Raw genomic sequence first — 24,560 nt, 5'->3', positions numbered from 1 at the left:
GCTTTTCTGATTATTCACAAAATTACTGGATTTATGAAGTTTGATTGATGGTTGATGAAACTCTTGATAATAAAGCGTAACCCTTCTGCGCATGTGCTAACACTCCTACCTGCGCAATGCGTAGACATAACTGGTCAATATGTGAACTGCTACACATGAAGTAGAGATCGCAGGATATCACATTCGAATTGAAGATTTCAATTTTGATTGTAATTATTGGTAATATTGATTGAAGTTATATATAAACGTTAATCAAACGAAAAATATTAAAACACATTGTTTAAAAATACTAAATTCATATTAAATTTTACTTCTTTTTTGCAATGGAAAACATATTCGTTTATTCGTACCTACTGTAGGTATTTCAGCTAAGCGATTTCAGTCCATTTCTATTCTAATAATATTATAAATGTATTTTTTGCAAGTTTGTAATCTAGAAAAAGACACAGTATAATTATCATCTCGACCAGAATTCATATCCCTTAAGACTAAGGCGAGAGGCATTAGGGGTTGCAAATTTGTAGGTCACAGGTCACAGTACCTAATAAAATTAGGGGACTGGAACTATTTCAAATCCGCAACTACTCCAACATACCTTAATAAGTATTACGTAAATTTAGATTTATTAATATTATGTTACCGAGGGGTGCTAGTTCCATACTTTATCACAATACATATGTCAAGCAGAAGTGACACATCCATACAACACAATAAACCTAGAAGTGAGATTTCGCATATTAACATATTGCCATGGAGTTATCTAGGTCTGTGCATATTACTGTTATGCCATCCAGGGATCGAAATATCAACTCACGTTGCCTTGATCTTCAGCCCTTCTCTTTCATGCATTACACTAACCTACATATTTTGTCCCTTTCTTGACCTTAAACTCTAGGTTTTCCACTGCTACACATGAGATAAATTCGTCGACAGACTAGATTGACATACAAACCTCAGTATAAAATTCTCATTCAATTGTTTTATTTCGCTTAATTAAATGTTCTTTGGATAAAAACAAACTGAATGTAATTATTTTATATAAAGTTAAAAGTTGTGATGATATCAATTTGATATAATTCTTTAAAAAAAATGTTTTTACTTAATTCATGCCATGTCTAGTCAGTGGCACACTTTTGCAGTTCCTTGTTCTATCAGTGTTGCAAAAATTGGTGAATACATTGAAACTGTTTCAGTGAAAAATGTGAATTGATTCGATTGTATGAAGCGGTTTTAACTATGTTTTGTGATTGTGAACGAGTGAAAAATGTGTTTTCGTAAAAAGCGCATCAGGTCCTAAGTTCAATTAAATTATTGCAAATCTGCAATTCTGCACACGACACGAGCGATTCTAAGTCACAATGTAATAAATGTATATACATATAAAACAGTGTAGCACCGCTTTCAGTGTTAAATAAGGAAAGAAACTAACATTGCTTAGTAAATGCTTCAAATTGTAAGTTATCGCTGGAAATATTATGAAATTTTATATCCTTGAACCCTTAGAAAATCCTTTTAAGTTAAATCCTTCTTCGATTTTTAGTAACTCTAGAAAGCAATGTTTTGTCTGCTATTTCCAATGCTTATTTTGACTTTATTATTTGTATAATTATGTACCATAACTGTGACCATAACATCGTTTAGAATAACCCGGAAATGGTATTATATTGAAACAAAAATGTGCTTTTATCCATAGGTAATTATTATTTGCCATGTATGATTTTGGTTTACTCAATCGGTACAAATTATATCTCGGCACTTAATATAGATTACTAGCTTTTGCCCGCGACTTCATCTGCGTAGAATCAGTAACATCAGCTAGAGTAAGTATAGCGCCTGGATAAAGTGTAATAGCAATCATTCAATTTGAGCATTGCTTACATTAACAGGCAATTCGTTAATTTTCTCATTTCCACCCCCCTTTTCCCCTGTTTAGGGATGACTTCCAACATAAAAACTATCCTATGTCCTTCCCCGGGACTCAAACTATCTCTATGCCAAATTTAAACTAAATCCGTTCAGCGGTTTAAGCGTGAAGAGGTAACAGACAGACAGAAAGGCAGACAGACAGACAGACACACTTTCGCATTTATTTTATTAGTATGGAGTATGGATTATGTTTAACTTGCCCATCATACCAAAGCATAAGTATGTACCGTACCTACCTCTAAAATAATTAAGTATAATAATTATTCAGTACTTTGGTGCAAATTTTCAAATACGGCGTTGATGTTTTTAATTTCTATAAACTACTACATTTATAAACGTGTTTTACACTGTAAATGTGTGTAACAAGTTGAAACATTGTAAGGTCTTGAAATTGGATTAAAAGTTACTTATAATTTTAAGGCCGCCAAAATATAACAAATAAACAGTGGGAAATATTTTCTGATTGCAATATTATACCTAAAACAGGATTTGCTTTTGTTAGACTTTAATCGATACTACAGCACTATTGCTTAAAAATCAATCATCCATTCAAAAATAATGCAACCGAATTAAACGTCACCTAAACATGCACTATTCCTTTTTATCTTGACAAGTAACCTAAGTTATAGACCTCCTTCTAAAATAATACGGGTAATAAATTAATAATAGTTATTATCATATTATCAGTCAGGTTAGAACGCTTGTATACGAAAGAGTGATTGTTTATTTCTTATAAAAGAGACTTAAATATAATATATTTTCATTTGTTTGCTTTATTGAATATAATTGGCCGAATTATTACAAAAAAATTCAAGTGACAGTTGTTTTGTGTGTCTTAATGTGCTATAGTCCAGTTTAGATGTTTAAAAAGTTTTTCTTTTTTTTAAACACTCATTCAATTTCTCAAATATGACGTTTTACAGCGGTCATAATCAATTTATATTCAATTAAATTGCACTATGTTCGCGTATTGCGATTTATTATTTTATAAAGTGCATACGGTGTCGTACATGGCGTAGTCTTGTGCTCCCCTGCGCGTTCTAAATTGGTTAAATGCGGTTCTAACGCCCACCGGACTCTCCTGAATTTGTCACCAACAGTATAACACTGAGTTATAGTCAAATCGTTTGCAAAGTATTATTGTGAATAAAACAGAAATAGTGAAAGTTTACTGCCAAAGTAAGTGCATATATTTATCTACAGTCTAAACAGAAACTCATGTTCTAATAAGTTCGTACTAAAACATTTTATTAAGTAAATTCAACCAAGTTTTGCGTATTATTTTAATAATATACTAACTCCTAATCACTAAAGTATATGTATTTTATTGATAACAGTGCTTTGCTTGTTTGTACATATTTCATATTGATAAGATTACTAGTACTCGCTTATATACATTTGGGTTTGATAGGTAGATATAGAGATCTTTATTTGATAATGATAATAAATGCTTATTTTAGTTTATTCACTGAGAAGTGTTCCAACTTTCATGCTATTATTATTATTCCTTTATTTATTTTTCCTCTTACGTTAGGTTATTTATAATATGAATATAAAAGTAAAATATAAAAACACTTAAAAACAATAAAAAATACATATAAACACATTATAAAAAACCTAACCTAGAATGCCGCCGGCAGCGGGGCAGGGCCCAAGCTACCGGTGGTCAGGGCTGCAGAGAGAGGAACCGGCGGACTATCCGCGCCGTGTCCAAGATCACCGCCTTCTGCATCTGGCCCTTGATCCAACCACCTAGCGAGAGTCTCTCAAGATGTTGGTCGAGACTCTTCGCTATTAGACTGTTCGCTGAAACAACTATCGGGACAATGATCGTCGAATCAACATCCCACATGGCGGTTATCTCATGAGCCAAGTCTAGGTACTTACTGGACTTGTCCTTATTATTATTATTATTTAAGCTTCATTTGTTCTACAGTCAGGATTGTTATATTATTTTATTTTATTTTTTTAACTTTGTTTTGGGGCTGTCTGCAGATCCCATCTGCTGGGTGAAAGCCTCCTCACTTTTTCTCCACTCATCCCTGTGTTGGGCTTTTTGGAGCCAGTCTTTGCCTGCGACGGAGGAGATGTCGTCTATCCACTTCTTTTTGGGTTTTCCTGGGCGCCTCCGTCCTACAGGTCCAGTCTTCAACTTTCATGCTATGGTTATACTTAACTCACTAACCCGGGGTAAACCCGTTAACCCAGTGTGAAATTGTACTGGTAACCAGGGATCGGAACCGGTTTTTTGCAAAAACTTCGAAATATCCATATTTTTCGAATTATTTTGTACTCGAAACGTAGGACTCAGTTGTATTTTTAGGTAACAACTTCGTATTATTAGATTGCCCTATTAGAAATGAAATAATTAGCAAAGAACGAAAAAATACCGTTTCCGTTCCCATACAAAAAATACCGGTGTCCGATCCCTGCTGGTAACCATTGTTACTCCAGGTTTAACCTGTTAACCCTGGGTTAGTGAATAGTGCAAGTGGCCCTTTAATTATAGTAGTGGGACTAGTCGGGGAAATACTTGCAGAAATGAATGGATCAGTATCATGAACCTAGTATTTTAACTGGACCAGGCATGAGGGGCGGGGTGAAATGACCGAACGGGATAGTCTTATGTATCTTTCAGTAGGAGTAGCAGCGAAAGCGCTATTATTGTTTGTCCTTGTCACAGTCTCACTTTTTTTTATTCCCTACCATAAATTAGTGTGGGTTATGGTGGGCAACAAATAAATTCGACCAATCACAGTGTCGCATTGCATATGTTTTGTCCCTCACGGAGGCACGCGTATACCACTTCTATAGGATCCTACCTTCTATGATCAGCATGATCAGTATGCAATTTTGTCTCAGGCAATGCTTTTGGCACAATTGTTTGTGGGGTCAAACAAAGCCCCATAAATCTGCATTCTATGAAAGAAAAATAAAAACAATTGTACCAAAAACAAAGCTAAAACGCATGGAACAAGCATTAACATTATATTCAGACTTTTGAAATGCCAAATTCAGTGATTTTATGAACATTTTTAATTGTTGACTTTGGCCATAATTCCATTTCTATGGAAATTGTCACCGCCACACACTACAACAAAACAAAAACAGTTTTTTTTCGACAAAGGAATCTTAAGTGTAACGCCTGAGTGGATGCTCGAGTTGGGCGTGCAGCGGGGCGGGGCGTGCGGCGTGCATGTTAAACAAATGCGCACGTATAGGAGCGGCCTTAGTGCACGCTGCTCACATCACGCGTGAGCCCACAGCCACGCTGCACGCGTCGCCGAGCGAGCGTCCACTCAGGCCTTACACTTAACACAATCAGTGCCGAAAACCCGTATTTTATGATTTCGTTCCTAGGCCGGACGACCCGATATTCGGGATCGTGGTACTACAGCTTTATAAGACGATTTTTTTGTGGCCTGTTCGGATGTCTTGTTTGGCTGGGTGGCAATGAATGTGTTAATGTAATGACTTAACAAATGTACTAATTTCTACCAGATGTGTCACATAACAGCGAGCGAGAAGCATGGCGGAGGAACAGGCGTGCCTCGTGCGCGCTCGCTCTGACTCCGACTCACCCAAGAGCTTCGGGTCCATAGCTCGCACCATGGCCTACACAGAGGACAGACTGACCGGTACGTCCTATATGTAGCACATAACTTATTAATAATACATTTTACCATAACTCCCAACCTCCCACACAACTTATTATTTGCTAGCGATCCACCCCGGCTTTGCACGGGTTAACAAATTATACACAAACTTTCCTCAAGAAACACTATCGATAGGTGAAAATCGCATGAAAATCCGTTCAGTATTTTTTGAGCTTAAGGCGAACATACAAACACAAACAGACAGACGCGGCGGGGGACTTTGTTTTATAAGGTGTAGTGATTTATAATAGAAATACTAGGTACAGACAGAAGGTTCTCTAACAAAACGCGTCTATTAGGACAGATATGACCGCTAGGTGGCGCAAGCGCGAGCAGACGTCCGTTCCGCGGTGCGCGGCTACTCCTATGGCTAGACACCAAAATTGGTGTGGGCCGCATGTACTTGTAGCGACGCGACGAAATCGCGGAGGGAGCCACGCCTGCCTCTACATACGAGTATGGTTATTTTTTTCGACAGATCATCGAGTTTTACTTATTTGTTTTTTTTTTTCAGAAGGTACCGGCGACCCAGGTACAGTCAGCATGACTGTCAACCCACCCGAACCCATGGACAATGAAAGCGGCGAGCTCATAGACTACAGCGATACTAGCGCTTTAGACCAGTTCCACGAAGACGCGCTGCGACAGGTGAGGCCCAGTGTTCCATTTATGGAACATGCATGTAGACCGTAGACCATCAGATGAGGCCCAGTGGGACATTATTCAGATTCCGTGGACAATGCGAGCGGGGAACTCATAGACTATAGTGATAAGACCAGTTCCACGAAGACGCGTTGCGACAGGTGAAGCCATGCATATTACCAGCTGAGGCCCAGTGTTCCATATATGGAACATTACCCCGAACCCATGGAGTAGACCTAAAGAAGGCTCAGTATATAAACCTTATACTGAGCCAAATCATTTCAGTCAAGATGGCCAAGTCGTAGGTATTATGTATTAAAAAAATAAAGATACTTATCTAATATTGACACGGTTTTAAAATTGGCAAGTCGGTGGAAATCGAGTTCTGTACTGACTAAAATAAAATAACCAACTTGGTTTAACATTACATCTCAAAACATTTTTGTAGTAGAAGAACTGCGTTGCGAGACTTGCATCTTTTACATACAACAAAAAAAAATACAAAATTTATTTTATAAAATGCACAATGTTTATGATATAAGGGATGATGTCTTCCGGTAAGCAAATTGTAATATTTTTGATGGAATTCTCTTATTTGTGACTAAAAAAGTTAAAAAACCCGTGTTGAGACTGTGGGTTTTTACTGTGTTTCCTTTTCAGGCCGGCTGCGGTATAGCCCAGCTGAAGGTGTACCTAGCATGTAGTCTGGCGCTCGCCGGCGCGACCTTAGAGCTTTCAGCAGTGCCCTTTGTGTTACCCTCGTGTGAGATCGAGCTGTGCATACTGCCACATGAGAAGAACTGGCTTGGTGAGTCTTATTAACTTATGTTCCATATTTGGAACATAATGATAAATGATGTAACGATGAAACATTGAAGTGTGTTTTTTTTTTGTAAAATGAAGTTTGAGCCAAAATAACAAAACACGTGTCCATTATTTTTTCATGTTCTCCAACATATATTCACACCAGTAATTAACTAGCAATTTGCTTGAACAAAACTATCTACAGAAGTTAGAGCGTTTTGTCACTTTTCAGTACTTTGGAGGCCAATTTCTCCCAGTAGGTTGAGTATGGGCAGCTAAAAAAAATACGTGTCTGTTATTTTAGACTACTCTTTAACTGTTATAGAGTAGACACGGCTGTTATAGTATCTTCTTCCTCGCGTTGTCCCGGCATTTTGGCCGCGGCTCATGGGAGCCTGGGGTCCGCTTGGCAACTAATCCCAGGAATTGGCGTAGACACTAGTTTTTACGAAAGCGACTGCCATCTGACCTTCCAACCCAAAGGGTAAACTAGGCCTTATTGGGATTAGTCCGGTTTCCTCACCATGTTTTCCTTCACCGAAAAGCGACTGGTAAATATCAAATGATATTTCGTACATAAGTTCCGAAAAACTCATTGGTACGAGCCGGGGTTTGAAACCGCGACCTACGGATTGCAAGTCCCACGCTCTTACCGCTAGGCCACCAGCGCTTCTTACACGGCTGTTATAGTATAATATAACAGGGTACCCAGTCAGTCCTTGTTATAATTATATTATAGTACATAGTACATATAAAGATTAGAGTAATATGGAGCATTGTCTGCAGTGCTGATAAGCCTGGTGGGCGGGTCGCTGGGCGGCGTGGGGTGGGGCGCCCTGGCCGCGCGGCTGGGGCGGCGGCGCGCGCTGGTGTCGGCGCTGGCCGTCAACGCCGTGTTCGCCGCCGTCGCCGCCTTCATGCCCACATACGGCACCTTCATGATGGCCAGGTACGTTATGGAACAAACATGTTCCCATTATGGAACAAACTTGTTCCGATTATGGAACAAACGGGTTCCGATTATGGAATAATAATGGTCCGAATATGGAACAACCGTGTTCCCATTATGGAACAAACATGTTCCCATTGTGGAACAAACATGTTCCCATTATGGAACAAACATGTTCCCATTATGGAACAACCATGTTACCATTATAGAACAAACATGTTCCCATTATGGAACAAGTCCAGGAAATTAGAAAGGAACGAAATATTCGAATTACCTTACAACATTTCTGATTTAGGTTACCTACTCAGAAGCATGCCCTACACAAATCAAACTTTCTTATCCAGATCCAGAGGCCGTGAGTTGAAGTCTCACCCAAGACAGTAAATTTCCACTTTTAAATTTATTCTAAGCTTAGTAAGGAATATTTAGACTTCAAAATGCCAAATGCTTCCAGATTCTGCTCTGCCATCGGCTCAGGCGGTCTGGTACCGACTTGCTACTCCTACTGCTATGAGGTCTCCCCGCGACCGCACCGCCGCCGCCTGCTGTCCATATTAGTCATCGCACACGGCGTGGGGGCGCTGCTAGCGGCCGCCCTCGCACACGCAGTGCTGCCACCTACCGGGGCTGACGCTCTGTTAGACGACAAGGAACATTTCTCGGCGTGGCACAGGTATTATGCCACATTGGGTTAGTACAGACATGCTATATACTAGAAGTGTCCATATTAGTCATCACACACGGCGTGGGGGCGCTGCTAGCGGCCGCCCTCGCACACGCAGTGCTGCCACCTACCGGGGCTGACGCTCTGTTAGACGACAAGGAACATTTCTCTGCGTGGCACAGGTATTATGCCACATTGGGTTAGTACAGACATGCTATATACTAGAAGTAATATTAGTCATCGCTCACGGTGTGGGCGCGCTGCTAGCGGCCGCTCTCGCACACGCAGTGCTGCCACCTACCGGGGCTGACGCTCTATTAGACGACAAGGAACATTTCTCGGCGTGGCACAGGTATTATACCACATTGGGTTAGTACAGACATGCTATATACTAGAAGTGTCCATATTAGTCATCGCACACGGCGTGGGCGCGCTGCTAGCGGCCGCTCTCGCACACGCAGTGCTGCCACCTACCGGGGCTGACGCTCTGCTAGACGACAAGGAACATTTCTCTGCGTGGCACAGGTATTATACCACATTGGGTTAGTACAGACATGCTATATACTAGAAGTGTCCATATTAGTCATCACACACGGCGTGGGGGCGCTGCTAGCGGCCGCTCTCGCACACGCAGTGCTGCCACCTACCGGGGCTGACGCTCTGTTAGACGACAAGGAACATTTCTCGGCGTGGCACAGGTATTATGCCACATTGGGTTAGTACAGACATGCTATATGCTAGAAGTATCCATACTAGTCATCGCTCACGGTGTGGGCGCGCTGCTAGCGGCCGCTCTCGCACACGCAGTGCTGCCACCTACCGGGGCTGACGCTCTGTTAGACGACAAGGAACATTTCTCTGCGTGGCACAGGTATTATGCCACATTGGGTTAGTACAGACATGCTATATACTAGAAGGACTACAGTTACCGCTTACCATCGGGCGAGCCGTATTCCTGTTTGCCACCATCATTGTATTATTTAAAAAAACTTTATTGTATCGGAAACAAAGATATTTTTCTTGCGAAGTTTATGACAATTGTCACAAGATTTAAAAGAATTTTCAGTAATTCTTGACAGGAAATGAGGTCTGTGTCGGAATTTCGTGACAATTGTCAATAGCTTCGCAAACGTGACGTCAGCAACAGTGATGTCGACAATTGTCGCACCTGTCACCGTGGTGAAATATGGGCCAGGCTTGTCCCTGTCACATTTTAACTAGAAACTCGTTAGACGCATTAGATTTTTAGGAGTAAACATTGATCCACATCTAAACTGGAAATCCCATATAGAAAAAATCAATAAAAGCATATCTAGTCAATGCTATGCTTTATCTATACTATCTGAAACATGCTCAGAAGAAATCACTAGAAATGCATATTATGGGAATATATATCCGTTACTTACCTATGGAATTATCTATTGGGGAAATTCTACAGATATCCAGTCTACTTTTATCCTACAAAAGAGGTGTCTACGAACTATTTACCGTATTAATATTAAAGAATCGCTATCCCATAGAGCCTACTTTTTTAAGGAGAAAGAATTTCTTACGCTAACTGGAATTTATATTCTCGAACTATGTAGTTTTGTAAAGAATAACGTCGAATATTTTGTTAAGAAGTCGGAAATTAAAAGTAACTTGCGTAACCAATACAAGCATGATTTAGTTCATCCTAGAGTCAAAACCTCCATTTTTAAAAAAAGTACATATACAGGGTGCTTCCTGTAACAGGAGCAATAAATTAAACTGTAGGGTGTACTCCTCAAACTGACCAACATTTGTTCAGCAACTTTTGAAAATAACTCATGTTTTGATTTTTATTACACTTTTAAGTTTATTCTAAGACGCAATGTATTGCAAATTTTCTTATGTTTAAAGCGTGACAACTTGACAAGCAACGTCAAACACACTGATTTCAGCGTACATTGAAGGCAATATTTATTTTGTATGAAAAAGAGGAAGTCTAAAGGATTCATTTGTTCAGCAACTTTTGAAAATAACTCATGTTTTGATTTTTATTACACTTTTAAGTTTATTCTAAGACGCAATGTATTGCAAATTTTCTTATGTTTAAAGCGTGACAACTTGACAAGCAACGTCAAACACACTGATTTCAGCGTACATTGAAGGCAATATTTATTTTGTATGAAAAAGAGGAAGTCTAAAGGATTCATAATTTTTAAAAGTTGCTGAACAAATGTTGGTCAGTTTGAGGAGTACAGCCTTTAGTTTAATTTATTGCTCCTGTTACAGGAAGCACCCTGTATAAATGCAATAGATATATTATATTTAATAACCTCCCCGATGAACTAAAATGTCTAGAGGGCAATCAATTTAGATGTAAATTAAAACGTTGGCTAATACAGAGAGCATCTTACAACATTAAGGAATATTTTGAATATAATAGAGATAATATTGTATAACAAGCTTTTAAATCATAAATCTAACTATTATTTCTAGGTAGTACCTAACTAATTAGTTTAAGACATAAATTGCATGTATGTAAATATAGGTATCAAGTAGATGTAAGTAAACATTGCATGCCCATGTCGGGTAACTGTTGGGACAATGTTCTTATTATATGAATGTCATCTTCTGTACACAGTTTGTCAATAAAGTGTTTCTATTCTATTCTATTCTACTTACCTACTCTAGCAAGCCATCTCTGTCAGTAGAAAAAGGCTCCAAATTTGATAAATGTTGGCGCGAACGATCGATTCCCGTACAAATTAGAATTTTGCTAGAGTATGGGTGTGGCCTGTAATACGAGCAAAAAATTAAACTGTAGGCTGTACTTCATACTAACCAACATTTGTTCATAGATATAGAAGACATATATTTTTTTTTATTCAACATCACATGAAATGGCAGAGTTAACAGACATACACACACAGATAAACCTTAAATTTAGACGACTGTTCAGCGACTTTTTAAAATAACTTGTGTTTTTTTCTAAGCCGCAATTTATTGCGAATTTTGTTATGTTTAAGGCGTGACAAGCAACGTCAAACACACTGATGTCAGGGTACATTGAAGGCAATATTTATTTTGTATGAAAATAAGAAGTTTAAAGGATTCATATTTTTTTAAAGTTGTTAAACTAAAGTTTTATCGTTTCAGGAGTACAATATACGTTTAAATTATTTGTGACCTTATTTATGAAAAGGGGCATTATTGCTCGTGTTACACTTAAAGGCCACATCCTGTATGTTCCTGGTAAATTTCATGAATAATACTAAATATATTAACAACCATTGGAACATATAAATATGTCTAGTCCTACGACTATTTCGCTCTATAATTATATATTTTTCTTTAGGTATTTGCTGTTATGTACGCTACCAATCCTCGCTTCGCTCGTGTCTCTCATATGGACGCAAGAATCGCCGCGGTATTTGCTAGATGTCGGCAGGGAAGTCGACGCCATGTTGGTCTATCAGGTATGATATGTTACACACAATAAAACACAACACACGTTCTTTTTAACACTAGCGACGCGCCCCGGCTTCGTACGGGCATAGAGAAAATAAAACCGGCCAAGTGCGAGTCGGACTCGCGCACGGAGGGTTCCGCACCATCAACAAAAATAGAGCAAAACAAGCAAAAAAACGGTCACCCATCCAAGTACTGACCCCGCCCGACGTTGCTTAACTTCGGTCAAAAATCACGTTTGTTGTATGGGAGCCCCACTTAAATCTTTATTTTATTCTGTTTTTAGTATTTGTTGTTATAGCGGCAACAGAAATACATCATCTGTGAAAATTTCAACTGTCTAGCTATCACGGTTCGTGAGATACAGCCTGGTGACAGACGGATGGACGGACGGACGGACGGACGGACGGACAGCGGAGTCTTAGTAATAGGGTCCCGTTTTTACCCTTTGGGTACGGAACCCTAAAAATACATAGAGTGCTCACTCCATACATCAGTTTTGATACCAAAAAGACTATTAATTTCAGTGTCTACATCTAGCATCGAGTAGCAGAACTATCAGTACTGCTACTTGACAATAGATATAGCACCGACCGGAAAGTCTTATGTCTTATGTTGTTGAGCATTAGACTTTCCGGTCGGTGCTACATCTATTGTCAAGTAGCAGTACTGATAGTTCCGCTACTCGATGCTAGATGTAGACACTGAAATTAATAGTCTTTTTGGTATCAAAACTGATGTATGGAGTGAGCACTCTTGTCTTACTATATTTCTCTATGGTACGGATTACACGAAACCTTCACGTCACTCGCACGATGACACATGTCGCGCGAGTGACTTAAAACAAGTGAGTCTAAACCGTAAAATGTGGTTAACGCCATCTAGCGTTATTTCGTCGCGTTACTTGAAACCCCTAAGCACATCATTGTTAGTACTCGAGTTATATTAGTACCAGTTAGAGGGAAACTCACTAGATGACATTTAAATAAATAAAGAAAAAAATTAATTGACATTGTAACAGTTTTTCGATCAGGGGCCTATTACATAACATTTTACAACTCATAATACAAGCGGACGCCTCTTTTCATTCCCTTTTATTAGAAAGAGACTTTCGCTTGTATTATGAGTTGTAAAATGTTATGCAATAGGCCCTAGGTCACGTGCCCGTCTTACGTCTTACGAATCTTACCTGTCGCGAGTTTAACATTTTTTCCCCATCGCAAAAAGTGCACAGCGCCCTAAAGAAGTTTTCACTTCAAAAAGTAGTGTTTAACTCGGGTGAAAGGCATCATTTCAGCCTCGGGCTGCTCGGCAAACTACCTCGGCGGGAATGAGTGCCTTTCACCCCTTAGTTAACAATAGGCTACATGACTAATTTTCATTTATGGTATCAATCGATCGGGTTTGTTTTTAGGATCTAATGTCTATATGGGACCCATTGCATTAAAGTAACACAAAAGTCAGAAATTGTAGTCAAAGGCCGACAGTCGCACTTCACTCGCGAAACGCCCTAAACAAAACGATAAGGGAATGTGACGTCAAGGTCTCCGGGAGCCCATCTTGTAGTATGGACAAAACAAGAAAATTGCGTTTTTGTCGGTGAAATATTGCGTTTATGTATATAGTTGCTATACAATATTTTTTGGATGAAATTTAAGGAATCGAATGGTACTCTTATTTTTATCGTTTTTGGAAGTTAAAAAAAACTTAAATTTTGTAACTTTCAGGTCCTGTATTTTTGTAAATTTTCAATATTTTTTCTACTCGCCGACTGCAATGCTTGAATTAAGACTTCGTATACCAAAGTGAAATCGCATACTTTTTTCACTATGGGACCCCAACTCAACTATAATATTTATTTCGATACAAGTGCGGAAAAGTAGGCATATGTACTGTAAACTTACTGTAAAATACTATTGTGATATTTGAGAAAAGATACTTCGATTTATTAACAAAGCACTTTATTGTTAATTTAGTTATTACATTCAGTCGGCCATTCATTTCTATGAATCCACGAATGAAGAGCGAGAGAACGCCGTGCGAAAGAGACCGCATATTAGGTTGCATTCACTATGGATGCGTTCTCACAACTATTATTTTAGTATCCACATTATTGTGATATATTGCTCGTTTGCTATCTATTTTACGAGATTTTGTTATAAAATTCAACATGTGTCATCATCCCTATTGTTCGGGCAGAGCTTGCACCGCGGCAACCAGGCGGGGTGCTGCGCGCCGGGCGCCGAGTACCGGCCCGGCGCGTTACAGCTGCCCCCGAAGCGCCCCGCCGCGCTACACCACGTCAGGCACACCGTTAAGATGGTAACACATGTTTATCACTACCGCCTACAACTTATCTGCTTTGCCTAAAGGTTGACTGGTAGAGAATGCCTTATGGCATTAAGTTCGCCTTTTGTACAGTGTGTTTTCTTATGTGCAATAAAGATTAAATAAATAAATCACTGATTTAAACTTTCACGATTTTTACGCCTTGTACAACGGCACTTAATCGCGTATTTAAGTTTTAAGATTTACCTCCGACGTTTCGAGGACGGCGTTGTTCCCGTGGTCTCGGAGAAGACCGGCTAAAGTTGACATCAAAATCTTCTAACCGTCCCGTTGTACAATTTAATAACACAACAACAACAATGTTAAGTGTGTACCTACAGTGAAATATAGCATTACCATGTGTACAGTAAAATATAGCATTATTTATTTATCTATTTAATGCTATATTTTACTGTAAAGTGTCATTCTATGGAACTTGCTAACTATGTAAACAGAAGTCACTAGTAAATTGACGTTTAGAGACAATTTAAATATGGCGCACACATGGTAATGCTATATTTTACTGCACACATGGTAATGCTATATTTTACTGTACACATGGTAATGCTATATTGTACTGTACACATGTAATGCTATATTTTACTGTACACATGGTAATGCTATATTTTACGGTACACACGGTAATGCTATACTTTACTGTACACACGGTAATGCTATATTTTACTGTACACATAGTAACGCTATATTTTACTGTACAGTCAGCAACAGAAGTCGCTAAGCGAGCGAGGTGTCCAAAATGACATCGACACGATCTTATTCTCTTAACAATAAAGTCGCGTCAACATCATTTTGAACACCTCGCCCGCTTAGCATTTCTGCTGCTGACTGTACACATGGTAATGCTATATTTTACTGTACACATGGTAATGCTATATTTTACTGTACACATGATAATGTTATATTGTACTGTACACACGGTAATGCTATATTTTTCTGTACACTCGTTAATGCTATATTTTACTGTACACATGGTAATGCTATATTTTACTGTACACTCGGTAACGCTATATTTTACTGTACACATCAGGGATGTTGCGGATGCCGATTTTTTGACATCCGCGGATGCGGATTTTTAAAGGCTCACATCCGCGGATACGGATGCGGATGCGGATGTCAAGATAGGTACATAAAAAACGTCAAATATTACATTTTAGTAATTTTTATTAAAAAAAACCGGCCAAGTGCGAGTCGGACTCTTGTTCCAAGGGTTCCGTACATTAAGTCCCACTCACGCTTGACTGCTAATTTCTAATAAGTTTTTTGGCTAATGACTAAATTACCTAGCAGTCTAGCACTTACGCCGATGCTAAGACGTTCCTGTACCGAACTGTTTCACATCCGCATCCGCATTAAATCCGCATCGATTTTATGCGGATGCGGATGCGGATGTTGAAAATAATGCGGAAGTTCCGCGGTTGCGGATGCGGATGCGGATATTCGCAACATCCCTGGTACACATGGTAATGCTATACCTATACGAGTATTACAGTACACATAGTAATGCTATATTTTACTGTACACACGGTAATGCTATATTTTGTTCGCAGTTTTGGCAAGCGTTCTTCCAACTGTTCTCAAGCGCGTACAGGAACACTACGTTTTCCCTCGGCGGGGTGATGCTATTCTCAATGGCCATACAGGTATGTACATGTAAAGATAAAGATAAGATAAGATAAAAGATAGTTTATTCAAGTAGGCATAATTACAATGCGCTTATGAACGTCAAATAAAGCTAGGTAGACCGGCTCCAACCCTACACCTCTGCCCCGAGAAGATTTAAGTCCCCCCTCAATTGGAGGAGGGTATCCCAATATGGGACCGGCAACAAACTCGGCGGGACACATCTTTTCAAAAATAATTACATCTTATAATTAACATGCATTACGAGAAAATAAGGAAAAAAAATACTATAGAATTCATGCAATTATACACATAAGGTGTAATAGAAATTTGATTTAGAAAATATACATATGTACATGGAATCATACAAATTCGTAGCTCTTTCAGAAAACATATCAAATTCTTACAAAAGGAAAAGAAAATAAAGTACCTCTTCTTCCTCGCGTTGTCCCGGCATTTTGCCACGGCTCATGGGAGCCTGGGGTCCGCTTGGCAACTAATCCCAGGAATTGGCGTGGGCACTAGTTTTAAGAAAGCGACTGCCGTCTGACCTTCCCACCCAGAAGGTAAACTAGGCCTTATTGGTATTAGTCCGGTTTCCTCACGATGTTTTCCTTCACCGGAAAGCGACTGGTAAATATCAAATGATACAGGTAATTTAAAATCGTCGGTATTGTCACTATGGGATTGGCAACTGCCAAAGGTTTCCATAGATGGCGCCATCATAGCTTGCCCCTTTCTCTAGTTTAGTTCCTTTTTATTAACTTGTAATGTACCTAAAGCGTAATTCTATGGAACTTGCTAACTATGTAAACAAACCGCCATATTGAAATTGTCTCTGAATGTCAATTTACTAGTGACTTTTGTTTACATAGTTAGCAGGGATGTTGCGAATGCCGATTTTTTGCGGATGTCAAGATAGGTACATAAAAAACGTCAAATATTACATTTTAGTACATTTTTTTTCAAAAAACCGGCCAAGTGCGAGTCGGACTCGCGTTCCAAGGGTTCCGTACATTAAGTCCGACTCACGCTTGACTGCTAATTTCTAATAGGTTTATTGGCTAATGACTAAATTACCTAGCAGCGTCTAACACTTACGCCGATGCTAAAACGTTCCTGTACCGACCTGTTCCACATCCGCATCCGCATTAAATCCGCATCGATTTTATGCGGATGCGGATGCGGATGTTGAAAATAATGCGGAAGTTCCGCGGTTGCGGATGCGGATATTCGCAACATCCCTGATAGTTAGCAAGTTCTATAGAATGACATTATATGTAAGTATGTATGTAACTATGTTTGTACGGGTCAAAACTTGCAAGTTAAATTTGACCCACTTTCCGACTTCCAATGAAGTTGAAATTTTGCATACACATGTAAGTCGGGTGACAATGCAATATTATGGTACCATCGAGCTGATCTGATGATGGAGACAGGAGGTGGCCATAGGAACTCTGAGATGAAACAACGCAACCTAATTGTGTTTGGGGTTATTAGAATTGTCTCGATGAGTATTAGAAAACGGGACAGTCGAGTCGGACTCGCCCACCGAGGGTTCCGTACTTTTTAGTATTTGCGGAAAATTTTCAACTGTCTACCTATCACGGTTCATGAGATACAGCCTGGTGTCAGACAGACGGACGGACAGAGGAGTCTTAGTAATAGGGTCCCGTTTTTACGCTTTGGGTACGGAATACTAAAAAGTACAGTCAGGGATAAAAACTGGCACCGAAAATTTTTTTTCGAAGTGAAAACTTCTTTAGCGGCGCTGTGCGCTTTTTGAGATGGGGGAAAAATGTTAAACTCGTAACAGGTGTCACGTGACCGTAAGACGTAAGACGGACACGTGACCTGATCGAAAAACTGTTACAATGTCATTGAGTTTTTCTTTATTGATTTAAATGCCATCTAGTGAGTTTCCCACTAACTGGTATTAATATAACTCGAGTACTAACAGTGATGTGCTTAGGGGTTTCAAGTAATGCGACGAAATAACGCTAGATGGCGTTAACCTCAATTATACATAGTGCTGCGGACATTTTGCACTAGTCATTGAGTTTTCACTTCTGCCGGCACTCTCGGAGTGCCCGTTGTTTTTTTTTCCAAAAACTTTTTTTTAAAGCTAATGTTTTTTTTTTCAGTTCTTCCTGGCATCCCACATACCATCAGCCGTTCTATCCATAGAGAACCAAGAATTCGAAGCGTCGAAAAAAATTATAGAAAACACGACATACGAAAACCGCCATTACAACGAAACGCTAGAAAACGTGGAATACAGAAACGTGACGTTCTATAAATGCAGTTTTAGAGATATGATGTTATCGCATGTGGGGTTCAAGAATTGTTCTTTCTACGATGTCGCGTTTTCAAATATCAAGACGTCTTATGCGTACTTCACTGGGTCGCTGTTTGTTAATACTACGTAAGTATTTTTTTAGTTTAACTAGCGACCCGTCCCGGCTTCGGACGGGTTAACAAATTATACACAAACCTTCCTCTTGAATCACTCTATCTATTAAAAAAACCGCATCAAAATCCGTTGCGTAGTTTTAAAGATCTAAGCATACATACAGACATACAGACAGGGAAGCGACTTTGTTTTATACTATGTAGTGATTCAGAAACGTCACGTTCTATAAATGCAGTTTTAGAGATATGATGTTATCACATCTGGGGTTTAAAAACTGTTATTTTTATGATGTTGCGTTTTCAAATATCAAGACCTCTTATGCGTACTTCACTGGGTCGCTGTTTGTTAATACTACGTAAGTATTATTATTTTGGAATAACTCCCATCTTAAAGGCCGGCAACGCACTTACAACCCCTCTGGTGTTGCGGGTGTCCATGGGCGGCGATAATCGCTTACCATCAGGTGATCCGTCTGCTCGTTTGCCTCCTATATCATAAAAAAAGCGGCCAAGTGCGAGTCGGACTCGCCCATGAAGGGTTCCGTATTTAGGCGATTTATGACGTATAAAAAAAAACTACTTACTAGATCTCGTTCAAACCAATTTTCGGTGGAAGTTTACATGGTAATGTACATCATATATTTTTTTTTTAGTTTTATCATTCTCTTATTTTAGAAGTTACGGGGGGGGGGACACACATTTTACCACTTTGGAAGTGTCTCTCGCGCAAATTATTCAGTTTAGAAAAAAATTATATTAGAAACCTCAATATCATTTTTGAAGACCTATCCATAGATACCCCACACGTATGGGTTTGATGAAAAAAAAATTTTTGAGTTTCAGTTCGAAGTATGGGGAACCCCAAAAATTTATTGTTTTTTTTTATTTTTGTGTGAAAATCTTAATGCGGTTTACAGAATACCAAGTTTACCAAGCTTACCAAGTTTCAACAGTATAGTTCTTATAGTTTCGGAGAAAAGTGGCTGTGACATACGGACGGACAGACAGACGGACAGACAGACAGACATGACGAATCTATAAGGGTTCCGTTTTTTGCCATTTGGCTACGGAACCCTAAAAAAAACAGTTGTCAAAAAATGAACATCATTAGTACAAAGGCGACCTTATCCTCTTAAGGGATCTCTTCCACGTTTAGAGATATGATGTTTTCACATCTGGGGTTTAAAAACCGTTATTTTTATGATGTCGCGTTTTCTAATATCAAGACCTCTTATGCGTACTTCACTGGGTCGCTGTTTGTTAATACTACGTAAGTATTTGAGATATTATTTATCATATTAAATATGTATATTGAAACTGGTCAGCCACGTATTTTGGTCAATGATTGACGAGGAGCTTCAACGGGAGTACGCGTATTGTCACGGCTCAATTAATATAACATTTGGCGTAGGCTCGAGTTTTTACGAGAGCGACTGCCATCTGACCTTCCAACCCAGAGGGTAAACTAGGCCTTATTGGGATTAGTCCGGTTTCCTCACGATGTTTTCCTTCACCGAAAAGCGACTGGTAAATATCAAATGATATTTCGTACATAAGTTCCGAAAAACTCATTGGTACGAGCCGGGGTTTGAACCCGCGACCTCCGGATTGCAAGTCGCACGCTCTTACCGCTAGGCCACCAGCGCTTCAAATAATATAATTATGAATATACCCTATAATTAGTTATTAGGCTGTCCGTGATCCAGCGTGGCAATGCTGCGAGCATCATGGGCACCTTTGCGCCAGGAACGACTTGAAGCGTTTTGTCTTTTTTAAATTTATAATTTTAATTTTTGTGTGTAATTTTTTATTATAATTGATTTTTTATTATCGATCGATTTTTTACATTTATTTTTATTATATTAATGTTTTTATTTATTTCTGTAATTAATATTTCAATTATGTAATTTTATTTTTTACCTATTTCTGAATTTTATTGTACCATTGTAGTTTTAATATTTTATTGACAGTATTAGTGAATGTGTGCTCATCCGGTTTGTCTGTGTTTTGTGACTCTGTATTATTTATTAACAATAGTCTTAAGTTATGCTTTAATTGTAAATATACACTAACACTTTTATGGGCTTTGCCTGAAATAAATGATTTTATTATTATTTTATTATTATGAATATTGTATTTTGGTTTCAGCATAATCGACACAGACATAACAGTGGGCCGCGAAATCGACGCGTGGTCCGAACTGCGCAACACGATCATACGAGGCATGCGCCTCGCCTGCCTCCGCGAGGCACCTCTAACTTGGAGGCTAGCCGGGGCATTAAGGGAGCAGGCACATGCCGCCCTAGCAACCATGTTAGCTGGCTTATTCGCCGCCATTTTCGCCCCAACGCTGGCTTTAAGGGGGAAATTTTCACCGAAAGGTAAGTCTTAAAACCTTCGATGCGCTCTGAATTCTTCAGAATCCTTCGCTCCTTCCACAATCGCGAAAAAATAACACTAGCTCTAGCTTCTCCAGCGTCCCTCGCTCTAAATTGTAAAAGAAACACTAGCTACGCTCTAGCTTCTCCAGCGTCCCTCGCTCTAAATTGTAAAAAAACACTAGCTACGCTCTAGCTTCTCCAGCGTCCCTCGCCCTAAATTGTCGTAAAACACTAGCTACGCTCTATATAGCTAGCTTCTTCAGCGTCCCTCGCTCTAAATTGTAAAAAAAAACACGATCATAGGGGCTGTTCATAAATTGACCCCCCCCCCCCAATATCATCTAAAAATCATGCTTCGAATGACCCCATTTCCTCCTACGCTTTGCTACCATCACATCCCCCCCCCCAATTTCAATGCATGCGCCTCGCCTGCCTCCGCGAGGCACCTCTAACTTGGAGGCTAGCCGGGGCATTAAGGGAGCAGGCACATGCCGCCCTAGCAACCATATTAGCTGGCTTATTCGCCGCCATTTTTGCCCCGACGCTGGCTTTAAGGGGAAAATTTTCACCGAAAGGTAAGTCGAAACCTTCGATGCGCTCGCGATTCTAATATAACACCTCGCTATGCTCTGAATTCTTCAACATCCCTCGCTCCGGCGAATAAAAACACTAGTTACGCTCTAGTTTCCCCAGCGTCCCTCGCTCTAAATTGTAAAAGAAACACTAGCTACGCTCTAGCTTCTCCAGCGTCCCTCGCTCTAAATTGTAAAAGAAACACTAGCTACGCTCTAGTTTCCCCAGCGTCCCTCGCTCTAAATTGTAAAAGAAACACTAGCTACGCTCTAGCTTCTCCAGCGTCCCTCGCTCTAAATTGTAAAAGAAACACTAGCTACGCTCTAGTTTCCCCAGCGTCCCTCGCTCTAAATTGTAAAAGAAACACTAGCTACGCTCTAGCTTCTCCAGCGTCCCTCGCTCTAAATTGTCGTAAAACACTAGCTACGCTCCAGCTAATAGCTCCAGTGTCTCACACCCATAATTGTCATTACCCAACACGATCATAGGGGCTGTTCATAAATTACTAGCTACGCTCTAGTTTCTCCAGCGTCCCTCGCTCTAAATTGTCATAAAACACTAGCTACGCTCTGAATTCTTCAACATCCCTCGCTCCGTCAGACCATGCCACAAAATAAACCCCTAGCTACGTTCTAACTTCTTTAGCGTCTCACTCCGCCCAAAATGCCGATTAAAAAAACAAAAACACAATTTTTTTTGTTCACAGTGATCCTGTGCGCGATTTGCGTGTTGCTGTCTCCCTCTATCTACGTGGTGCAGAGCGAGACGGCGCTATACGTGGTGGAGGCGGGATACAGGGTGTTCCTAACACTGGTGTTCTACATAGCTTGCGTGGCCATCGTCGACTCTTATCCCGCTAATTTGAGGTATAGTACATTATTGTCGAGGTTCGGAAGTAGCTACTTGCAGGCTGAGGATTCGTTTTAAACGGACGACCTTGGGAGTCCGTTTAATTGAATCCGAAGCCAGCAAGTAGCCTTCCAGCCGAGTCATATATAGTGCTTTTCTCAAAAATGGTGCAAGAAATAGAAATATTTTACAGAAGCAACGTTCTAATTTTCACAGAAAAAAGTACAACCATTAAAAAGATTTGCTTGCCGCCTTAAAAAAAAGAGAAGTGTATTTTTCTGCTGAAAATACGCCAACCTATTTGAGACACCTAAATAGTCGCGGTACCAATATTAAGCCTGTAACAGACTATCGCACCGCACCGCGACCTCCGTCGCACCCATAAGTGAGAGCGAGAAAGAGATATCTGTTTCTCGCTCTCACTTATGGGTGCGACGCTCCAAGGTCGCGGTGCGGTGCAATAGTCTGTTATAGGCTTTATAATAAAATAATAAGTGCTGATCATCTGTTTGGCAGTTTAAGGGACCTATGCCTTCATTTGATATGGCTATTTAAAGTTTTAAAAAGTTTGGAACTCGTTAAATAATGGAATTTGTATGCAACATTGCAGTCCCGAAATCGAGACTGCAATGTTTTTAACTTTTTAATTTTTTGAATGACCACAAACTACGCACTTCGCGACCTATTTTTTAACCGGCAACGTCGACTTTGACGTCCATTTTTGAGAAAAATACCGTTTCCGTTCCCATACAAAAAATACCGGTATCCGATCCCTGGTCAGGGGGGTGTCACTCCGCAGTTTAGGTACATTTGGCCGGCGCGCCCATCGGCCAGGCGTATGGCAGTGGGCTGCCGCTCGGCGCGCACGATAGTCGTGCCACGCGGCGCTCGCGCAAAATTGAAAATACACAATGGCTTCGAAACTTACTTCCGTGAGAATCAGACATACTATCTCCGGATAAAAAATGTATGTTTACATAATCAACGTTTGTAATTCCTACATATTTATCTTAAAAATAATAAATCAGTGGGTATAGGTATAAAGACTTGTCAAGTGATAACCCCGTGCCGACACTCACAGCTCGGTCATAAAACTGCGGCGCGCAAAGGAGATTCACGGTTCGTGCGCGGTTATAAGTTTCAATTTTGCTTGCAGGCGGCGATATAGGTGTAATTTTACACCTAAATCTGACTTTTGTGAAGGAGTGAATTTTCTGTACGGTAGTACTATTAGTTATTCTGTGCCCTGGTATTGTAAACCCCTTGTTCCAGATGCACGGCGCACGGGCTGATAATGTCCGTGGCTTACCTCGGCGGTGCCGGCGTGCGCGGGCTGTGGGCCGCGCCGCCCGCCGCCGCCGCCATCTTGGCCGCCATCTTGGCCGTCGCCGCCACCGCATGCGCTGCCCGAGTCAGATAGAGGTGGTACTATATTCCGACATCTTGAAGCAAAAATATAAATAATTAATTTAAAAAAAAAAATCATTTGCGCTATACAGACAGACATTGACGTCAAACATATAAATTAAAAATTAAAAAAAAAACAGATTCCGTAGATCCATATATTGTTAGAAAGAGGAACAAAAAACAAACTTACACACATTAGATAACATATTAACATAACACATAATATTAGCCACGAAATGGTCCCGACTCAGCATGGTGTTAGCCGGGATGAGCCAATTTGCGTCAGAGTTCCACAAAATTACAATTTCATATAATTATTGAACCTTACAATATTTAACGAGAATTATTTGAGAAAAGCATATTTACATTATTTATCCAAACTTTCTATACTCTTAGCAAAATATAGTCTGTCAAGCCATTTTCGTCAGTAGAAAAAAGCGGCAAATTTAAAAAATGTAAACATATGTACGTACGTAATTGTAAAAATTTGAATTTCGCGCCTTTTTCTACTGACAAAATTATTTGACCGGCTATATAATATGCCTCATCAAAAAAAATTAACTAAATCATCTTAATCATCATCAAAACTATTTAATTGCAGATGTCACTCTTCAGACAACACGCAACGTAACACGGACTGACATACTACAGATTCGTATGTATATACCGATATTTGTTACTATAATATCCTGTAATTATGTAGACAAATGTGGTTTTCCGTCACAGAAGGGTCCTTATGCTTCAAATGATATAAGGACTTTTTTGTCTGAAATTCCACCAAACATTCTGATAAATGTGTGTGTGTGTGAAGTTAGTTTTGTGTCTGGGAAGTTAACATGAGTTCTACCAAAGAGAATTTGAAATAGAGGTGGATTGCCAAACTAAATTATGTA

At 39.7% G+C, this 24,560-nt stretch overlaps 1 protein-coding gene and 1 long non-coding RNA gene across 2 annotated transcripts; both read left to right on the top strand.

Moving 5' to 3' along the window:
• The first annotated feature begins 1,095 nt into the window (after positions 1–1,095).
• LOC134658991 (synaptic vesicle glycoprotein 2C-like) lies at positions 1,096–23,680 on the top strand. Its single transcript, XM_063514598.1, has 14 exons — positions 1,096–1,453; positions 5,428–5,564; positions 6,097–6,230; positions 6,885–7,032; positions 7,815–7,977; positions 8,432–8,650; positions 11,964–12,084; positions 14,276–14,398; positions 15,973–16,065; positions 18,190–18,470; positions 20,606–20,838; positions 21,252–21,413; positions 22,118–22,298; positions 23,533–23,680. Exons 2-14 carry the CDS (start codon positions 5,456–5,458, stop codon positions 23,678–23,680), a joined length of 2,115 nt encoding a protein of 704 aa, XP_063370668.1. The 5' UTR covers positions 1,096–1,453; positions 5,428–5,455.
• On the top strand, positions 7,085–7,354 carry LOC134659370 (uncharacterized). Its single transcript, XR_010097804.1, has 2 exons — positions 7,085–7,126; positions 7,195–7,354. It is a non-coding gene; the product is annotated as an uncharacterized LOC134659370 (long non-coding RNA).
• Positions 23,681–24,560: the final 880 nt, after the last annotated feature.

The sequence above is a fragment of the Cydia amplana genome, chromosome 24 (assembly GCF_948474715.1).
Source record: "Cydia amplana chromosome 24, ilCydAmpl1.1, whole genome shotgun sequence".
Taxonomy (NCBI): domain Eukaryota; kingdom Metazoa; phylum Arthropoda; class Insecta; order Lepidoptera; family Tortricidae; genus Cydia; species Cydia amplana.
The sequence above is the reverse complement of the archived record's forward strand: the minus strand, read 5'-3'. Positions and strand labels throughout refer to the sequence as shown.